The sequence below is a fragment of the Centruroides sculpturatus genome, unplaced genomic scaffold (assembly GCF_000671375.1).
Source record: "Centruroides sculpturatus isolate CEXI.00-Female unplaced genomic scaffold, Cexi_2.0 scaffold1013, whole genome shotgun sequence".
Classification (NCBI taxonomy): Eukaryota; Metazoa; Arthropoda; class Arachnida; order Scorpiones; family Buthidae; genus Centruroides; species Centruroides sculpturatus.
Genome location: NW_019385624.1, coordinates 22,893 through 45,727, shown reverse-complemented (window position 1 = coordinate 45,727; position 22,835 = coordinate 22,893). Strand labels below are relative to the sequence as shown.

At 28.4% G+C, this 22,835-nt stretch overlaps 1 protein-coding gene across 1 annotated transcript in view; it reads right to left on the bottom strand.

The window, feature by feature from the left end:
• Positions 1-1,269: 1,269 nt before the first annotated feature.
• Positions 1,270-22,835, bottom strand: part of LOC111640695 (ABC transporter F family member 4-like) — a 38,600-nt gene continuing 17,034 nt past the window's right edge. The window contains exons 4-8 of the mRNA XM_023386731.1: positions 20,276-20,419; positions 13,817-13,899; positions 13,336-13,738; positions 11,488-11,532; positions 1,270-3,251 (exon numbers count right to left, since the gene is read on the bottom strand). Coding sequence (XP_023242499.1) covers positions 3,193-3,251; positions 11,488-11,532; positions 13,336-13,738; positions 13,817-13,899; positions 20,276-20,419 — 734 coding nt within the window. The 3' untranslated portion in view covers positions 1,270-3,192. The remainder of the gene's footprint in view (positions 3,252-11,487; positions 11,533-13,335; positions 13,739-13,816; positions 13,900-20,275; positions 20,420-22,835) is intronic.

The window sequence follows — 22,835 nt, the reverse complement described above, 5'->3', positions numbered from 1 at the left end:
GCATTATGAAAAAAAGACACGTATAAACGAAAATTTAAAGAACATTTAGAAATAAAGAACCAAAAAAATAATTTAATAAATAATTCAGATGGTATGCTAATTGATTCTCGTTGGTATAAACTGATAGAGGGCGTTACATAGAATCAAATTATTGCGAATGATTAAAAGAATAGTAGTAAGGTTTTTACTTGGTTTTTGTAAATTATAGTTCATAATCTGTTTATATCACTATATTTTAACAGTATGTAATGTATGTTGTTTTTATACAACCATTATTAATTCTGTAAAATAATCATAAAAAAGTTTTATTTTTAGTGATGTGGTTATCCTGTGGTATTAAACACTTCAATGGCTCTTTGAGCATGTACAGTACAATACCTCTACTATGTATTGATGTATAACATGTGTTGGTGTTATAGTTGTGTTGGTATCCCTTGCACAATTTTTATATTCTTAAGAGTAAGTGTTTACGAAAAAAATTTTTATCTGTTGGTATATTTGTTGTCGTGAACTGACTATTTTTGTTTTTATTATTTTTAAAATTAGCACTGAGGAGGGGTTGGGATGTATTGCACCAACCTGAAATGCATTTGTCATTTTTGAGAATAAAATTGTAGTTCCTAACTGAAAATTTGCTGTGAGTCCGTCTACCATTTGTTGGATTACAGAGACGTATTACATAGAGATATTCTTTTTTCATTTTCAGCCAGTGTATATCCAGTTAAAAGGAATATTCTAAAACTTTTAAAATAAATCAAATATTAAATTTAATTGAATTTATTTGATTCTATTACTATAGTATTTTAGTATTTAAGAAGTTTTATTGAATAAGCTACCTGAAAGATGTAAATACTGTATTTATTTCCCTTTATTAAAAAAAATATATATATAATTATAGGAAGAAAAAAAAAAAATCACCAAAAATCCAATCAACTTAATTTTATGTTTAAAAAGAAATAATAACAATTCATAAATTTGACTATTTAATACACTTTTTCCAATAACAAACACACCCAAACCATTTCTATCAATATAATTGAAACATTTTGAGTTTACATTTGATAACAAAATACGTAATTTGTGTAACTATTTGAATGCTAATCAAAAATTAATTAAATTTACACTGCTTTAAGTTTTTTGAAATAATGCATCTTAAGCAATATTTTAAAACACTTTTTTTCCAAGTTGAAATGCATTAAAATATCTTAAAAATCCAATAGAATACAATAAAAATGATATTAACTGCATAGGTCCCTGAAAGGCAACATGTGAAAGAAAAATATGTTTATTAGAAATGCATTGTTATATCTTTTTACAAAATTTTTATGAAAACAATGACTAAACAAAAGTCTTCACCACCCAACATCCCTATATATTAAAACTGTGTTTAAAATTTAATAATGATCAAAAATGGAAAAATATTTTAAACAATACATCTACGTATGGATGTAACTAGGAATAAAAAACTAACAATAGATTTGATTCAAACAAATTTGATATATACTGCAGTTATTTATGCAGCAATTAACATGTCACCAATGACATCACAGTTCCATGACATAAAAATGGGAATTTTAAAGTTTGAGAAGGAAATCATTTTTTTCTTTACAATATACCTGTTAAACAATGTTATATTCAATTTAAGAGGGAGAGATAAACTTAACAGGCATTCCATAAATATATTTGCACCTCCTTTCTATGAAACAGTTATAAACTGTAAATCTATTATATACATACATACTGTATTTTGTTGTAGTGCAAATATCATTCATATGATTCCAACATTGGTAAAGATCACAAAAATCACAGCATTAAAATTAAAAATTCCCATGATATTTAGCATAATTATGTGATAGTGCATCAATTCATGAAAATATATTATTCTTTCTGATAATAATAGCAGTTTGCCAATTGTAAATTAAATCATATAAATTGAGACTTGATAACATTACCAAAGGCCATTTTTTTTCTTGGTTTAACAAGTTAGAAAATATAAATTTTTACAAAAAAATATTTTCTTTTTCTTCTCATGGAAGTTGAATGATAATTTTTCAGTTCAAAAAATAAATCTTTCGACAACAATTTTATTTGTTCACATTTTACACAAAAAACTTTGTCGTTAACAAATCTGCAGAATAACAAAGAATTAGTATTATATAAAAATGCAAATTTTAAGAGCTTCTTATTTGGCAAACTGCTTTTAAACATTCTGTTATTACTTTTGGACACAGATAATAGGAAATTTACATTAAAAACTACTTATATTAAGGATGGATTACATGGAATGGCCAATATTGACAACTTGTCAATTTACAATTGAATATTTTTCATAATTTTTTTTCTATAAAAAAATAACATATTTTTGGATTTTCTAATAAAAATTTTTTGAAAAAGTAATTTTGTTATTACTTTCCCAATCTATCTTTCTAATAATCACTTTTAGCTTAATATAGAGACTTTCCTTTCACAGTGAATAAATGGAAAAACTTTGGGCATTTTCCATAAAATCCATGCATGTAAATAAATGAATAAATATACTCAGATAAATATCTGAAGAGTTTTTTTTAACTTTGAAAAATTATATAGAAAATTTCAGAGATCAATTAATTTTTTTTCTATATTTTAGAGATCAATTATTTGATGAATGAGAAGAAATTCTGATAAACATTTACGTAGATCAAACAAAGTTTGGTTAACATCACAAAGAATTTGATTTAAAGTAAAATACTTATTGCACATGAATCAGTTGTCAATTTTGGTCATCTGGTATTTGAATATCTAGTTTTATTGTACACAAATAAATCTGAATGGCACCCTCAAACAATATAAAGTTCTCCCGTAAGCATAAAATGTTTATCATACACAGTAGTCTAGTAATACCAGATACCAGATTACAAGAAGAAATGACAAAAAATCTTTTCAGAAAATAGTTAACTTTGTTATTTTTTTTATCTTTATATATTTTTTAAAAGGACATTTGTCTCTCTTGAAATTGGCAGCTTTCCCCATCCTCCCTGTTATGACAGCACAGTTTGGCAAGGATATGTACACAAACCCACCAAGTCATAGGAAATAGCCAAGGAATGGTGAGGACTACAACTTGGATAGGGAGGATGATGTGAAAGACTTGAGGTTGATTCTAGCCACTGCTGGCTGTGTCTTTTTTTTTTTTTCATATCTTTCTATAAAATATTACTGCTCTCGGCGAGCTTTTTTCTTCTTTTTCTGTGATTTAGCATTTTGCCATATATCTGTTGAATATAAAATTAATGTATTAGAAANTTTCGAGTTGCATTTTATGTTCTTTGAGTGGCATTTGCATTTTTGATCAATACCATATCTTTTACAGTGACACATTATAAACCCTTCCTTACTTCCAGTTGTTAAAATGGATGCTGAGAAAGTATTAATGAAATTGAGGGTACGTCCTGAATATTAATAAATTTACTCTCAGAAATTGTAAATTCATTACGAGCATAAAATCGATCAAGAAGACCTTCCTTGTTTCCTAACTGATAGAGAACTGATGGATTAATGCTCATAACAACAGCTAAAACATTTCTGGAAGCTGCACGTCCCTATTAACTTCAAGCACCCTAACTAAAACATTCTAACCAATTTCAACCTGTCCGTCATATTGTGGTTGGATCAGCTAATGTTAAGAACGCTTAATCACCACAACGTGTAGTAGTCAAATATCAAGAAAGCCACAATGTGAATTTCACTCTTTGTGGTCATTTTGAATTTGCCACAATGTATTTTTACAAGTGCCATGATGCAAATTTTGTGTTGTGGATGATTTAAAGAGACCACAACACGTTGTGGTAGTTTTTCGCTCAAAGAGTGTTTTTGGTCTTTGAGCCTAACACACACACATATATATGTATTATACATCAGAGATGGACAAATATTGAATTTGAATATTAAATAGATCTGAATACCCCAAACACTTAGTGAACTTAACATGATTTCTATTTAACACAGAGCAAGGTAATTTTGTTTCTTTAGAAAGCAAGAATTCAAAAACATTCAACAAGAGGAAACCACTGACAAGAAAAAAATATTTATTTGAACTTCAAAACATCATTTTTAAAAACATTTATGATGGCAAATATGGTTTATTGAACTAGCTGCAATGCAATCACATGTGTTAATAAAAGGTACTAAGTGTTAATTTTTTATTAGCTCTGTTTGGATACTTCTGGATATCAATGTAATATTGAAGATCATTAATCTTAAATACATTCTACTAACAGCATAGTTAAATATTCATGAATAATATTCACCCATCTTTAATATAAATGTATGAAATAATTTGTTAATATTGTTACAAAAGAGGTAGTAGTGCAATTTCACAGAATTCTATGTCAAAATAATTTCTTTTGCAATTATTTAATTTATAATTTCTCTGTTGTAAATGCAATTTGATATAATTTAAATAATTGCAAAAGAAATTATTTTATATCAAATTGCATTTACAACAGAGAAAAACATGTCTAGAGTACCTCAAATTTTGAAACATGATTTATGGAATTTCTATAGCAAAATGTTCAAAACAGAACCTGCCTAAATAGAAAAACTTCTTTGAAATTGAGTGATTTTTTAATGTTAAAAATTTGCTCAAAAAAGAAACATGTCAAACTGGAAAGAACATTTCATACAGTGCAATTCCAGTTTATATGGGTTTCCATGTATTAGATTACTTTCTTTAAATTAGAAAATATCATTCTACCGTGTTTCCCCGAAAATAAGACAGTGTCTTATATTAATTTTTGCTCTGAAAAATGCGCTAGGTCTTATTTTCAGGGGGAGGTCTTATATTTCGCAATTCAGCAAAATCTGTGCTAGGTCTTATTTTCTGCGGATGTCTTATTTTCGGGGAAACACGGTATCAATGTAAATAGTAAGTTCTAACAGATTAACTAACAATGTTAATCTGATAAAGAGAAACTAAATAAATTTAACATACATTTTTCAGAATTTTTTTTGCACAGTTAACATGTTCACCATCAGTTGACATAATTCTGCATCATGTGAATCTACATCAACTGGCAGCAAACATGTCAAGTGCATAAACACAATTTAAAAAATTAACTCAAGATTGCATTTCTTTTAAAATTAAAAATACATTTTAAATTTTTTTTTATAATTTTTATAATTTTTTTATAAAATTATATATTTTAAATTACAAATACATTTTAAAATTAAAAATATACATTTCTATGGTTTACAATTCTGAAATTTATTTTATTACTAGTGTAAAATCATCATTTGGATATGTGCATAAGCAAACCTGGAAAGGAAAGATATTTAGATTTTTTTCTGATAAGATCTAAGGATATCAATAGTAAATATATAATGATTGAAAGACCAGATACTAGCTGTTTTTTTTTAATCAGTAAGTCTTTATTCTACTCTCTTTTGATTAGACACACATCATCAATAATTATGGAGCACTTTACATGAAGTGGTATGGAAACATTGTTGAATTATAAAAGACTGCCGTAAATGTGACGTTGAAAGACTTGAATACTGAGTAAGTGAAGTTCCTGGACTTCTTCCAGAAATTTAAACTTCACCTACTGGTTTAGAGAGAACCATTCTTTACAAATAAACTTTCAATTACAGTAGACCCCCTATAACATGGGTTCCTATAATTACGATTCCTATAAGACTGCAAAAAAATTGCGACGGTATCCGTACAAACCTGATGAAAAAACTCCTATAATTCGGTAAAACGTCATCGGACAGCCGAACTACTTTCCGCCGTCCAGCACCACGCTACGGAGAATTTAGGCGGGTAAATTGAGTTTACTATCGTCTGTACAGTATTATATATAAATTAGGTACTGTACATATAATTATATATTAATTATATATAAATTAGGTACTGCATATATAATTATATATTAACTTAATTTATTGTAACATTTTTATAATTATATATATACTTTCCGCCATCCAGTGCCACGCTACGGAGAGTTTAGGCGAGTAAGTTGTTTACTATCGTCTGTACAGTATGTAAATTAGGTACCGTAAGTCTAATACAGTACTGTAATTTTATACATTTCTTGTGAAAGAAACATTTCTTATTCAACGGCCATAAAAATTATTTATATTAATGATGTCTCCAAAGTTCAACAAAGTTTTCGCAGAAAAATAACTTATCAGAAATCGCGGCCGCGGTTTGGTGCATTGCTCCGCAATGAAAACAAGCTTGAGCAATAGTGACATTGAACGGTGCACGCTCGGTAAGTAATCCTACAATTTTTTGTTTATAGCATAGTTTATACGGATTATTCCCAAAAAAATTATACATATTTTGGAAATGTTGAGTCGAATTAGTCTAGAATCGATTAATTTTATGGAAGAAAACCTTTCAAACAGCCATAGTCTGTAAACTTCACACATGTCGGGCTGTGATTGGCAAGGACTCGTACAAAATTGATTCATAAAGAACGGAACGTATCTACCGTGTTATAGGTGGGTCGACTGTATTGATAACTTTCAAACTCTCCTCTTCTAATAAAATAATAATCAATATTCTTCCTGGTAGATAATTAGCCCTCCCATCATTATTATTAGAAATCTAATAATAAAAAAGAGAGAATTAAAACAATAAATGTAAGAAGAGGAGAAAGAAATGCATTCCTAGAAAGAGACTAACTGGATAATTCTTATAAAGTTTTGATGGCATTTTAAAACTTTATGAGAATTACCCAGTTAGTCTCTTTCTAGGAATGCATTTCTTTCTCCTCTTCTTACATTTATTGTTTTAATTCTCTCTTTTTTTTTTGAAAGAAAGAGAGAGAGAGAGATCTCATAATTTTACAATTAATAAAATCTAATTTTCAATTAATCTACTACACTCAATCCTTTGTGTTTGTAAATATTGTATTTTTATTTTTTCAGTTTATTCCCAGAAAATAATAATTTTATTTTCTTCTAATTTGAAAGTGTGTCTTTTATGTATGTTTATCTGTATTGCACAATGAAGCGCCTTCGTTAGACATTGGACTTTATTTTACACTCATCTTTATTCTGCTGTTTAGATGTCAATGTGTGTTTCGGGCTCTTGCCCCTCTTCTGTCGACTCTTTGTTATTTCTTATTCAACACATTGTATAAAAACATACAACACATGGAATTCTCACTGATTTAAAAATGTATAGAACAACTAAAAATAGAGTTAACACTAATATATACATACAAGCAAAAAACTTTTACAGTAACATATATATCAGTGTTAACTCTTTTTTAGTTGTTCTATGCATTTTTAAAACAGTGTTTAGTTGTTCTATGCTTCATTGTGCAATACAGATAAATAAATAATAATAAATAAAATTATTTATTTGATCACATCCACAAAGCTTTTTCAATTGCACATGTTATCTGCATACCTACATCTGTTATAAATGCCTAGAATATCCATTTACATCATTTCACAGTTTAAACATGGAATAGAAATAACAACAATAATCATATTTTTATTTCATTATATTTTATATTTAATTCCTTTTACTTCTGTACTAAATTAAAACACAAAATTAGTTAATGAATTTCATGTTATTGTAACTAATTTTTAAATCTTTACTGGGTCTATAGAAAAAATATATTGAACCACAACACATCATCACTAATATGAACCAATTATTGTATGAAATTCTTTCGATTAGTAGAGTTGTAAATAAAGAAAACTAGGTCAAAAACAATTACAAGCAATTTCAGTACATCTTTAAACATTAATCCAAACTTAATTTCAATTTAAAATACACTAGCTCATAAAAGTATCAGGACACCTATAAAATGGAAGAGTTTTTTAATTATAACTCATTTCTCGCATGAAATAGGAAAACAATAATGACAGATGTGAAATCTTCAGGCTTTTTTTACACTAAAAAAATATTTGCATGTGCAAAAACATTGATCAAAAACAGAAATATGATTTTATTTAAAACAGTGACAATTTTTACATCAAAGTATCCAAACAGAAGAAATAAATGAAAGTGTCAGATCATTTTCTTAAAAACATGTTTACAACAATTTGCCTCAACAAATGTGTTAAAGTATTTGTTTCAAACTTGAACTGTTTTATTTTATCATTGTGAATAATGAAAACAAACAAATTAACCATTGTTATTAAAGAACTCATTATTAAGGAATAGCAATAGGGGAAAACTATGCAAAACCTTGCAAAACAGTTTCACATTCCAAAATCCACAATTCAAGATACCATTAAATACCTTACGACAAATAGTGTAATTAATAAGACTCAAATTTATCTTGAGACAGAAATGTATCATTGTCAGGAAAGTGAAGAAAAATCCACAAATAATTGCTCCTAAGCTTGCTGTTGAAGCTTCTGTAGAATGTGGAGTACATACATCTGCAGAAACTGAGAAAAACTTTAAAAGCAATTATCTAAAAAGATTTTATGGCTATGAAAAAAAACCATTCATCAACAGAAAAAAAGCAGCAGTAAAGCTTAAAGTTTGCAAAAGAGTTTTATACAAACTCAGTAATATTTTGGAAATCAGTCCTGAGGTCATGATCCAAATTCAATATGTTTGATTCACATGAATGTCTTGAAGTATGGAGAATCTTTAAAACTGAAAAATGTGATCCCTACAGTAAAATGTGGAGACAATTTAATGCTATTTGAAGTTGTATGTTTGTAAATATTGTTGGAACTCTGCAATTTGTTGATGAAATAATGAATCAATATGTTCATGAACAGATTTTAAATAATGTTCAAAAATCAGTAAGAAAATTAGAGTAAGAGTTTGTTAAGGGTAAGTCAGTTTCTTGATATGTGTGGTATAAAAGTGCTTCCTTGGCCTCCATAATTGCCAAACCTCAACCCAATTGAGCATTTATGGGATCACATTGAACGAACAATCAGAACATAATCAACAACAAACAAAACTGATCTTAAAATCATCATCAGAGTTTTGAATTTAATAGACAAAATTTGGATTAAAATGCCTAGTTGTTTAGAAGCTGTTATCAGAGTAAAAGTATGTCCAACTTGTTCTTAATTGTATAAAATATTTTGTTTTATCATTATTTCTTCTGTGGGGCTTAAATCAGTCATGGTAGTGAATATAAGTGAGAAAAGAGAGTCCACACTGAAATAAAAGCTAAAAAAAAACTAATAGTGTTAAAATGAACTAAAAGAGGCATTATTAAAAAACACACAAACATATTTTGTACCAATAACATTGCATATGATAATAGACTGATTATTAAGTGGACTGAAAAAATTAAATATGAAAATAGGCTGAGTTTATACTCCAGAAAAATGACCAGTAAGATTGCATTAAGCCAGAATGGGCCCATATTAAGTTTTCATGTGCCCCATATGGAGTTCCCACCGTTATACAGCAAAGGAAATGGAAGACTAACATAACTATCAGAATGTGTCTCCATATAACATGCCAAATTTCAAATGTCATTTATTTTAAGGTACATTTTTGATTTCTTGTTAAAAAATTTGTAATTAAAAAAGATTTTCTTTTGTTTAAGTCATGCTGCAGTTTCTGTACTTCTCTTGTTTTCTCCTCTTCATCACACTGAATATTTTTCACACCTTTCAATAGCCTTTGGGCAAGACGTATCTCTTCAATGTTGTTTTTCTCAACAGCATTTCGACTATTAGTGGCTTCTTCAAACATTCTAGACCTCGTTTCCGTTTGCATTTCTTCTTCTTTTTTTTTCTTCAGCTCTACTTCAAGAGTATCAATTTTCTCTCTCTTGTTCAAGTGCTTTTATTTTATCCTCTTCTTCTTTTCTCTCCCTTCCTTCTTGTTCTATTTTCTGCTTTTCTTCTTTCAGTTTATTTTGCTTGTCCAAAAAAAGTAGCATATGCATTGTGGGCCAACCCAAGTAACTTTTTTGTCATTGGCACCAAAAAGGCATTATTGTTATATACACAGAGTCCATCTTTTATTATCAACAATGAATTCATTATTCATTCTGATATAGAAGCTCTGTCTTGTCATAACCCATCTAAAACTGGAGAACCTTCTTTCAACATCTGCCTTACCATGACTGAGAGCCAACAATACTTTGACTACTATAGCAACAGTTGGGTATTTTGACATCCCAGCAGAATTCTTCAGGTCAAATACATTCATGTGTAGATGACAGTGCCTTATCATGTTGTGCATGGTCATATGATAAGGCGTATGGGGATATGCTGGTCACTATTTTGATCCTGAGCGCATTTACGAAAAAAAAATCCACATGGGATGTGAGAAAAGCGATTTTGCATTATAAAAAGCTAAAAAGGAGCAGAGCTAAGAAAAAAGCAAAAAAAGCAAGTCACTTAAGTCCTACTTCTGTCCATATACTTTTGCAATGAGAAAAATTTTCACTGTTTTAAATAAAATTATATTTCTCTTTTTGATCAATGTTTTTGTATATGTAAATACTTTTTTCTAGTGTAAAAAAGTCTGAAGATTTTACAACTGTCATTATTTTTTTTCCTATTTCATATGAGAAATGAATAATAACTAAAAAACTCTTCCATTTTATATGAATACTTTAGTTACCTAGTGTAAATTTAAAAAAATTAATTCTGTCCCAGTCTGGTATAAAAACACTTCCAAAAATAATTTGAGTTGCCATTCTTTCATTGTTTTCTGATTATGTTTTAATTTTATGTTATTAAAATTAATGAAAAGATTAATGTAAATTAAATTTTTGTCAGTACTAACATTGTTTCTTTTGAATAAAATGATGCCTAAGCAAAGAACTCTTATGAGTAGTTGAGAAAGAAACAAAAACATTACATCCAATTAAATGTCACTAACTTAATTTGCATGTAGAAATGAATACCTAACTGAAGGTAAAAAAATATCATAGACCTACATCGAGAAGTTTTATGTAAATAAATTTATTTGTTTCTTTATTTTCCCTATTTATGTGCTGTAAAAAATTGTTGTTACATTTCAAATATTTTTCTGGGTACACCTACTTCTTGTATTACACAGTAGATGATTTCTGAAATTTACTGCATTATTTCAGTTTTTAATTAATTGAAACTAAATAGCCAATAAATTAATTCATGTAAATTCTATATATTGACAGCCATTAAGCAGTTCAGTAATTTGAATCTATAGCACATAGCCTGAAGATGATCTTTAAACAAGGTTGAAAACATTTGCAATTAAATGTCTTTTCTGCTGGAATTTTGTTGTAGTGTGCTAGTAATATTTAACTAAAGTTTTCTCCATAAAATGAAACAGCAAAAAATTTAATTAATTTATATTTTTAAACGTTCATTTAGAAATAGATTTTGTCATGAAAAATGGATCTATTTAGAAGAAATGGATATATTCTAACTGATATCTTGAAGGATTGCTAAGATCCAAAAATATTTTTAAAATATAATCAGTTTCTCTGTTCTAATAAAGCATTTGAAATTTTTATAACGTTTATAATTCACTTATAAACATTAAAATATTAAACTAAATAATAAACTCACCACCAAGTTCATCAAAAATAACATTTGAGCCAGATTCAGTTGTTCCTGCAAAAAGAAGTTTCATTATTACTTGTATAATTTATATATAAAGTTGCAAGAGATTTGTTTTTTTTTATTTTCCTTATATATTACAAATTTATATTTCTTTCTTAGAAATTGATAAAATCAAGCATTTCAGAAGAAGATTGGAATTAATTTTTAAATAGAATTCCAATTCTCAATTATATATAATATAAAATATTAGAATATTCTTAAATCTCTCAAAATTTTAACCATTCCAACCATTGTTTATATTAAGAGAAAACATGGATGCTGATACACAAGAAAAATACAGATATTGAAAAACTATCTTCTGACTTTAACTAGACAAAGATGGTTCTTAAACAGTATAAATAATAAATATATCTAATTTAAAAGTTATTAAATTTTGTTATTCATGGAAATTTTCATAACGAAAAAATTTAATAAAATCAAATTCTTAAATCTTTTTGAAAAAACTATCCTTATCTATGGATACATTCCATTAAAAAATTCAAAATTAATGAAACTTTTAATGCTTTGTTACTTGAATTTTATTATGTCTGATATATTTTTTTATTAGAACTTAACAATTCAATAATGATATATAAATTAGTGATTTTCAAAGATAATGATAACAATGATTTAGAATCATCCTATATTTATTAAGATTTCCCATGTCGTATAATTATCCAACCAAAAACAATGAAACAAAACTGCTTGCGGAATATGAAAATAACTCAAAAAGTTTTATTTGGCAATGCTATATTACTACATGATATCTATGAGATAATATGATATCATACTTCAAAAGGCAACTGTTCAAGAGAAAGCAGTGTGCCTACTTTGATTTTTTGAAACAAAGTCCATTATCATAATGAAACATTTTTATAGAAAGTATGAAAAGATCCACCTTTTTTTAGATAATCCTATCTGACATTGGTGAAAGCAACATTGCATTTTCTTGTGCACTGGAATGGGTTGGGTGGACCAATTCTGGGGTCTCTGTACTCACTTGATATTATCCATTTCATTTCTTACTATAGGGATACAGGGCCATTGCTTACATGACCACTGAAAATTTCCTCAATGAACTGAAGTGCAGAATTGTTGCTACGATTCTGCACTTCAGACAATTCCATTGCAATGATGGGAAAAAAAATTAGAGGGAAATTGATTATAGCTTGAAAATTGTGTGTGTCACACAGGTGAGAATATTGAAGTTGTTTGGTATTCTGCAATGTTGATTCTATACATTATAACTTAAAAAGTTTTATTATTTCATATTCTATAAGCTGTGTTATGTATTAATGGTTAAATGACATAAGTATGCTTCAAGTATGCTATGCACTAATTTTGAAACTTTTAGTAAGAGAATAAACTTTTTATTCGATAAATTTTTATATATGATAAAATCTTCAGAAAAAACAAATTTATAATTTTCATTTTTATTATCCATGAAATAAATGCTACTGTTTAAACACTGTATATGTAAACTAATTTAAAATATTTATTAGCCACTCTGTAAATATAAGGCAACTTTATTATTTGTCTTATTTATTCTATTTTAAGAAATATGTATTTCTGTATTTTGCTTTACCCCAGCATTCATTTGATGGTAAAAGAAAATTAAAGTATTGTTTGGATGCTAATTCTTGCTAATAAAAAATGTAATTAATTTTGTCTTCATATGCTTTGCTCTTGTAAAAGAACACATCAAATCTCATTTCTATATTTTAATATTTTTCACGTTTAATTTGCAATTTTGTTGTTGTAGTCTTAAAAATTCTTATCAAGTTTGCTATAATTTGTTATAAAACTTAAGCTTACCATTTTCATTATTATATTTTGATGCATCATCAATTGTACTATTTTCAACTTCTGCACTGTCAATCAACAAGGTATCAGATAAATTATCATTCTGTGTTTTTGATGAATCCTTGATTTCCTGTATTTCTTCACTTTGTGTTGGTTTTGTGACCAATACATTTACATCCTGGTTCTTTTTCTTTCCTTTCTTCTTTTTTGAAGGTTTATCATCAGTTATTAAACTTTCATCTTCAATTTCAGGATTAATCTGAATGGAAGAATTTGGTTTATCATACTGTTCTAAATCCAATTTGATTTCTGATTTTTTATTTTCTGCTGGAGGTTCATGATATTCTGAAATGTTAATTTCATTCTGATTTGCATTGATATCTTTTTTAGATTTCTTTTTTGAAGACTTTTGTCCCTGAGAAAAAAAATTATTATTAGAAACTAATAAAATTATTTAAAGTTTGAAAGTTTGAGTAAAGGCAAAAAAATAGACCTCTATTCCTTGTGGTAAACTTTGAGTCTTTTTAGAAGATTGCTTAAGTAAATCTTTAGAAGGGGTACTTTCTTGACTGCAGGCTACAATAAAAATATTACAAATTAATAATCTTTTTAAATGATAATAATTTAATGATTTTTCACTCTTATTCTATTATACTCTTATAATTACATGAAAGGAAAAAAATATTAGAATAAATTAAAATAAGTTTAATCACATTACACAGATATTGTGAGTTAAAACATACCAAAACAGACATTTATCCCATCTTTTAACCAAGTTGAAAATTCCAGCCTCATAGACTGTCCGTAACAAGAAAATGTTTGACAGTCTTCTAAGAGGACTGAAAATGTAAAAATCTCTTGGTGATAAATTGGGACTATGGCAGAAGTTCAAATTGGAAGTAGCTAAGCACTTCCCATTTAAACTTCTTGTATATATACTGTACATGTTGGATTCTACAACATAAGGTTACACTTGTACTCATTACCCCTTAATTTGATTGCAGTATTTATAAACTGTCCCAATTATGTAAATAAAGTGCAAAAATAAATAAATACAATTTATCATTTTTATTTTATGACTAATTCCCTTTGTCCAGTAATAAAATAAACTCAGAAAAAGTTAAACAGAAAACAGTTTTATTATTGATATTAAAATTATTGTTCAAAATGTTATAACATTTAAACAGGATTTTGTCAAGTTTTGCTTACTTTAATTCTCCATTTATATGTTTCTCAACTGTATGTTTTTACAATTATATATTACATATTTTCTGTACAGTACTTTCTCCATTATAAAACAATTCAGTCATATATCACTCTTACCTTCTATCAGAAAATATAGAAAATTTGAATTTTCATGTATTTTTCTACAATACAATTAAGTAAGAGTGAAAATTAATCTGACTCCATCGTTTTAAATAATTTATTTTTTAAATACATCAGTCATATATTTTTCATTTATACAATTTCACACTTATATGTCATATTTTTCATTACCCTACAGCACTTTTTCTCACTTATGAATTATTTACATTAAAATGGTAAAATTTAATTATTATTATAAAAAATGAAAAAGTAAAATATGTATTCATTTCAGCTTAGTCTACACCATTTCAGTGTTTCTCAACGGGGGCGATATCGCCCCATGTGGGCATTTTTCCATGTTGAGGGGGCGATTAGTAACAATTTATATTTTGAGGGGGTGAAAAACAATTTTCTGGATGATATAGTAAAACATTATATTAAGAATAATTAGATATTTTATTCATTATATAGTACAATAATTAAACAAATAACATTATACTAGTCACTAGTCTATTCAATGCAGTACAAATTTGGCATTAGCCTTGGCCCTTGGCATCGAAATTTTAAAGTGAAGAGGCAATACTACGTAACGGTTTTATTGAAGGGGGCAACGATTCGTTAGAGGTTGAGAAACACTGGTCTACACTGACAGTGAATTGCCAACAAATGCAAAAAGCAAAGTGACTATGTAACATGTGACACTGTTTCTGACAAATTTTCCTGTTTAGCAAATTCCTCTGCCAGTTAAACATGTTGACAATTTTCACCGAACCAATTTTGTTAAGTGAATAAAAGTTACCTCCAGTTTCTTATTTGTTTTCATTATTTGCTGTCAGTATGAGCTAACCTTTAGAATTACTCTTCATTCTTTTATGTGATTAGAGTTTCAGCAGAAGGAGACAACTGATACAATATGTCACAAGTCTATCAGAAAAACAAGAAACAAACAAAACTTGACCAATGTTTTAAAAATTGATGAGTTAATTTCACTCTGTTTTACTATTCCATGTATATGCTATTCAAATGTATTATATGTATAGTAAATTGAAACTGTTTTTTTGTTAAGAATTACATATATAGGTTCAGTTATACAGTGTTAATTTGTGATGACTATATTTTCTCTGAAAACAATTTTCAAAATTCAGTTGTATGTTTTCCTCACTTATATATTTTTCTCTATTTCTTTGAAAAGTGTGTAAACAAGGTTCAACTGTATCTTTTAATGTTCTAACTATTTGGTAATTTAGTTTAATACAGTAAAATATTTTCTTTAGATGTATTAAAAACATTAAATGNTTTACTATTCCATGTATATGCTATTCAAATGTATTATATGTATAGTAAATTATTAAATTTATTATACATATAATAAATTGAAATTCCTTTGTCAATAATTACATGTATAAATTCAGTTGTAATGTACAGTGTTAATTTGTGCCGCACCATACTTTTGTGATAACATATTCACTCTAAAAGCAATTCAAAGGTAGTTTCATTTCTACATTTTTCTCACAAATACAATATTTTTCTCAGTTCCCTTGAAAAATGTATAAGAAAAATTGACTATATTTTAATTTTGTAAAATTTAATTCTTTTTGGTTTTTCATATTTTGTATTAGACTGAAGATTAATCTGTATCTTAAGTAGTTTCACAACACCTTTCTTTCTATGTAAAACGTCTCTGTATCCAAAATTATGGTAGACGGTCTCACAGCAAATTTTCAGTTAGGAACTACGATTTTATTCTCAAATTAAATTACATATGCATTTCAGGTTGGTGCAATATATCCCAACCTCTCCTCAGTGCTAATTTTGAATAATAATAAAAACAAAAATTGTCAGAATATGACAACAAATATACCATCATAAAAAATACTATACTGTTTGTACAAGAGAGAACAACACATCCGTAACATCAATACGTTATCATAGTGTTTGGCATATGTTCTTTTCTTAGAAAACATCTGAGGTAGTTCATGTCATGTTCTAACATTTCAGCGTTTTTTGTAAGTTTGTAAGAGAAGAACATACGCCAAACACTATGATAACGTGTTGGTGTTACAGATGTGTTGTTCTCTCTTGTACAAACAGTATAGTATTTTTTCTAATGGTATATTTGTTGTCATATTCTGACAATTTTTGTTTTTATTATTTTTTAAAATTAGCACTGAGGAGGGGTTGGAATATATTGCACCAACCTGAAATGCATATGTAATTTAATTTGAGAATAAAATCGTAGTTCCTAACTGAAAATTTGCTGTGAGACCGTCTACCATAATTTTGGATTACAGAGACATTTTACATAGATATCTAATATACAGCAATCCAATTCATATTGTGAAACCTTTCTTTCTTTTTTCTAGTTACATTAAAGAAAGTGCTAGGAAAAGAAAAGTGTTGTGAAAATTATTATACAAAGTTCTAGTTTACTGCACATAGAATTGTATGTTAATTGCAAGTATTTACTAAAAAATTAAATCTTATTTCACCAATATATTGTGAAGATATTGTGAAGATAGATATGGCCGAGCCTTTGGCATAGCCTAAAGAGGGGGGAGGAAGGGTATGGAGAGAGAGGGGTGGGATAAAGTGTTTGAAGGGAGAAGGAAGGGTATGGAGAGAGAGGGGTGGGATAAAGTGTTTGAAGGGAGGAGGGAGGGATCCCATAAGACCAGCACCGGGGCCGATTATTAAAAGGAATAAACAAGGTGTTACAAATTTGTCTACAGTGACAGATAACAGAAATTTGTCCCGACACAGAGTAAAATTATTAACCTATACATAATTTGCCAGAGAGACTGTGAGTGCCAGACCCTTGCGGCCTGGATACATTTCACCAATATATTTCACCAATATAGAACAAGGTTGTAAAACACAGTGGGAAGTATTCCATATTTTAAGAAATGACACAGTGGGTTATTTCTTGAAAACAAATAAATAATTGTTAGTCCAATGAGTCAGTTGCTTGCTACCAGCCAGTCATCTAATGTGAATCAACTTTAACTCATAATTGGAATTTAAAATCAGCATATAATCCATCCCATATCGTAACACACACACACAAAACCAATAGGTTATCTATCAAAATTACAGTACTAGAAATAAATACTGAGTTAAAAAATATGAAAGGTTACAGACTATCAACTAGACAGGTTCCTACCTTGTGTTCTGCAAAACCCTAGGGTTCTGCCAATAAAAATTTGGGGTTCCACAATAAAATCCATTGAGTCTAGTGATGTATGAATGTGCCAATGCAGATTTGGGATGTAAAGTGTAATTGTTCTAGTCTAGGAGTGAGTCCTTGTATGATGATATGAGGACTCCATTTGAGACTATATACATGCTAAAGTTATTTATAGCTTTATAAATAGTGGGAACCAATTTATTGGTAACAGAAAAAACCAAAATCATAATCATAATATAATGTTTGACAAGGTAAGAGAAACCATAAAAACAAACAAACTAAAGCTAGAGAATCATTCAAAAAATCATAACCTTAATTTAAAATGGATTCAACATATAAATAAAAATATAATCATTAAATCTATATACAGTCAATTCCACTTAATTGGGCCACTGATTACTTGGGGCAGCTGCTTTATTGGGCCAAATCTCAATGGATGGAAGCCAAACTAATAAATTAATACATAATTTAAAAGCTTAATTGAGACAGTAGCAGAAAAGGAATTTAGCAATATTTGATATATTTTAGGGGTCTTCTGAAAATTTGTCAATACTATGTATACACTGTCATGTAGGCCTAACGGTTGACCAAGACAAAGCAATTTTGTCTTTCGTTCAGGCAGTTAATTTTTTCTGGAGGGGATCAGCATAGCAGGACGTATCACATGGGGATCCTGTTTGAGGCAGACCTGAATGCAAGCTACTGATCCTTCTCTGGATTGAACTGGACGATCCCCTTAAAAGCGAAGGGACAAAGATCCTCTGGACAATTTTTCGAGGTCTCTCAACCAAGTTGAAAGACAGCGAGAGTTCCTTGAAAGATGTTGTGTACATGATTACGTCTAGACTCAGACAGCAGCCATCTGATTGTTGAAACCAGACTCTGGAGTTGGCGGATCCATCTATTTTATAAACATTCTACAGATGCTCCTGCCAAAGTGGCCCATCTCCAAGTAAAGGAAACTGTGCTCAAAGAAAGGCCATAAGGTGACTTTTGGATAAACCCGGACATGTTCTAACTAAAAAGGGAAAAGGAAAGATCGTTCGATCAGGAATGAATCAAACAGTCAACCCTTGTGTACGTTGCTACTAATATTTGGCAACACTAGAGTAATGCAAATCAGTTATCTGTCATCATAAATCTAGCAAATTTATAGTACTGTACAAATATTTTCTGTATTTTGGTTTAATAAAGCATTAAAACAGGTACCTAATTATTATTTTTTTTACCTACTTATTTAGTTATCCACATATTACATATTTTATTTTAGAATTTATTATTAGTTTGTTTAATTGGGGCAGCCGCTTAATTGGGCCAAAATGGATTAGTCGCAACATGTTCCAATTAAGCGGAATTGACTGTATATATTAAAAGCAAAATGTTCTTTCACCACTGCATGCAAATAATATAAATTTAAAACTAAATTTGACTTACAATTTGAAAATTTCAAAACAACTTTTAAACAGTTTTTAAAAACATTGTTTTACTTTTCAATTGATTTTATTTTGTTTTAATTAATTAATTAATTAAGATTTTATTTTTAATTGTAGTTTTATTTTCAGTTTCAGTTTTAATGTAAAGTGGCTACCTAGTATGCTTTAATTCATTGATATATGCAAGGTTCCAACATTTTTTATTAAGGTGAAAAGGGTTCCATGATAAAAATAAGTTGGGAATCTCTGAAGTAGACTAATGTTAAGTTTTATTTTATGTAATTATATTGAAATAAATATATATATAATATTTTATCTATATATAGTTTGACTGCATTAATTTTGATAGAATATGTATACATATATGTATACAGAATTTAATTGATTAACTCAGATACAGATACATTTTATTAAATTTATTACATGAGAAATCTTTATTAGAAAATATTTTATTGAATAAATAGGAAATAACTAGAAGAATATGTCTACCATCTGTCATGTGGATATGTGTTAAGGGTTTTAGAATTCTGTAATCTCAAGGTACGTTCAGTGTAATGGTTATATTTCTTACACACACACACACACACACAGTAAAAACTTTTATATGTATACCGGAATTTGTAATTCATATGTATTCTCTAAGTTTAACTTTTTAATTTTAGTTGGCTGAAGAGGGACATAATAAGCCTGAAACGTGTGTAAACAATATGCACACATATCAACTAAACTGAATAAACTTAAGTGTTCGAGTGTTTGTATTATGGTATTTAGGAGACAACAATAATTACCGACATGGTTTCAAAATTACAAAAATAATTCTTTTATAGTAGTTTCTACAGTCAATTATATATATTTTTTAAGAAAGATGTAACACTTAACAGATGAAGTGAAAAATTACTTGCCAAATCTTCAGAATAATGCTCTTGTAAAATAGTCATAAAATCATTTGTTAATAAAATTTTCAAATTGTACATGTTCACACTACAAAATTTAAAAGGTAAAATAAAAATAAAATTTTCTTTAATCTTACACGATAATTCTGCAACAGGCTGTTGTTCATCCCAAGTTTCATTTTCTGAACTTTTGTCAATTTCATTGCTAACACAGGCATTAGCTACTTCTTCCTTTCGACGATGCTTTCTTTCCTTTTTTGATAATTGTTGTACCCATCCATCTATTTTATAAACAATTTATGAATATTCAAAAATTACAAATTTATATTCTTAATATAGATCTATTGTCATAAAAATTTAAAATACAAATAATTTATTAAAATATGAATAAAACAAAGCACTTCATGTTTAAAAAAAATAAATGCAATAATTAATAATAAATATTTTTATTAAAATATATTGAAAACATTAGGTGCTGCTATATATTTTGTTTAGCTAGAAATAATAAATGCATAAAACAATATTGAAAATATTTATATCCTGGTTAAGAAATCCAAACAAGAACCCAAAATATTGATAACACAAAACATAATTTGTGAATTAAATTCTAAATAAGAATTATACCGTTTAGATCAGTTCCATTGTAATTAAAATGATTTTTTATTCAAATTTGAATCCAATTCAAACTGCTTTTCTCAGAACAAAAACTTTAGAAAACTCGCTCTTTGCAAAAATTTTCTTAATTTTACATTTTCAGATCAATTTCCAATCCATTGTCAAAAGTACATTCTAAAATATTAAAAAAAATTATTAACAATAAACTTAATTTCTTCAGGACTATCTTATTCAAAATATTCAATGTAATTAACCCTGAAGTACTTAAGTTTAAAATTGATAAAAGTGTTTGATAGTCAATACTTAACTTCTCTTTAGTATTATGTTTGAATAGTTATTATATCATATAAAAAGTTAGTTATAAATCTTGAAAAACTGTCTGTAATGTACTATAATAGTAAGCATCTAAATAGAAGCCATTTCAAAATATTTTCATAAATTATATGAAGTGTGATCAAAGAAACCAAACTATTTCCTTTATCTGGTGATAGGATGAAATAGTCTTTTTTTCCACCAAGGATAGCTGCCAAGCGGAATTGAATTTTTCAAACTGAAACACTTAAAAACATAATTTTACAAAATCATGTATAGTATCTTATTTTTTTATTTTAACAAAAGACAATGGCCATACACAAAGTGTTTAGCCGCTAGAAGAAGGAAAGGAAAGAGGGGAAGGGAAGGAGTAGAGTGAGGAGATAGAAAGGATCACTCTGAATGGTGTATGTAAAGCTACTATTCCCTCTATGATTAATGTTGACATGCAGTTTTTAGGCTGCAAAGCCATGGGTCTAAAAGAATACCTGAATTATAGCATATATCAATAAGTAGTGCAGCTACATAAAAGATAGACAGAGTATAATTTAATGCTTAAAACTAAAGTAAAGGCTTCAAACTAATACTAAAATAATACAGAAACTAAGTAGCAAGTCCTATAAGAAGCAGAATAACCTAACTGAAACAACTAAGAGAAACAGTGAATATACTGATAAATTTAACTTAATTATAATTATGTTAAATTATGTTAGTGTCATACTACAATTCAAAAATGAGCTTGAAAACTGAGCAAAGAGTAAATGTTAAATTTTGCATTAAACTTGAAAAATCTATCACAGAAATCCTTGAAATGCTTTGGGAGGACTAAGGCAACTAAGTCATGGGTGGGATCACAATCTTCAAGACATAAGAAGACAATGCAAGAGCATATTAATCATTTTTTTCAATCAAAGGAATTGTGTACTGAAAATTGGTTTCCCCTGGTCAGTGAATTCAAACTTTTACCTGAACATTTTGAATCAATTGCAGCACTGAACTGTAGCACAACTGAACCTAACTGTATCATGACTGTAGCGCTTTGAGGCTATTTTATTTTTGTCATTAATTATTTTTATGTTTATTATTTTGTTTCTGTTGTATCATCTCCCTTTATTATACATGTCCCTCTCCATTTCCTTCTTCCATACCACTGGTTCTCAGCTGATGGGGTATAAGGTATGGGGATTGGCCACAGGGTTGGTCACCTGGGACAGCATAGTTTCTTCTGGCAGGGGATAAAAATACAATGTGCATCTATGTGAAAGGCACTTTTTTAGTTTTTTTGTGGATGACATGACATAGCAAGAGCACATTGAGGCAAGAGGTCATCATAAAACAACTGAGTGCGAACGACATTCAACATGAAAGGAAGTAAAGATCAGGAAGGACAACCATACTAGAAAATGGGAAAGAATGCCGCCGTTTAAGAATCCATCTTCATCCAAGTGGAATATGAACAAAGGAAGAAAGGAACAACAAAAAGGAATGAATGACTAATTGGAGGGTCATGAAAACCTAATTTTTTTTGTTTGTATATTTTTTTTATTTTTCAATTTGCTTTTGTTTCTTCGCACTATTACTTTGTATTCTTGTCAGGTATATTTGCTTTTGTTTCTTTGTATCATTACAGTAGAGCGTCAATTATCCAAAAGCCAATTATCCGAAACGTCGGTTATCCGAAGGAATTCCAGTCGACAAATTTAAATTTTCGCCAGTGCTGTGGCGCTGTAATCTTTGGCTATGTCTTCGGCTACTCAAATATTTTATGTT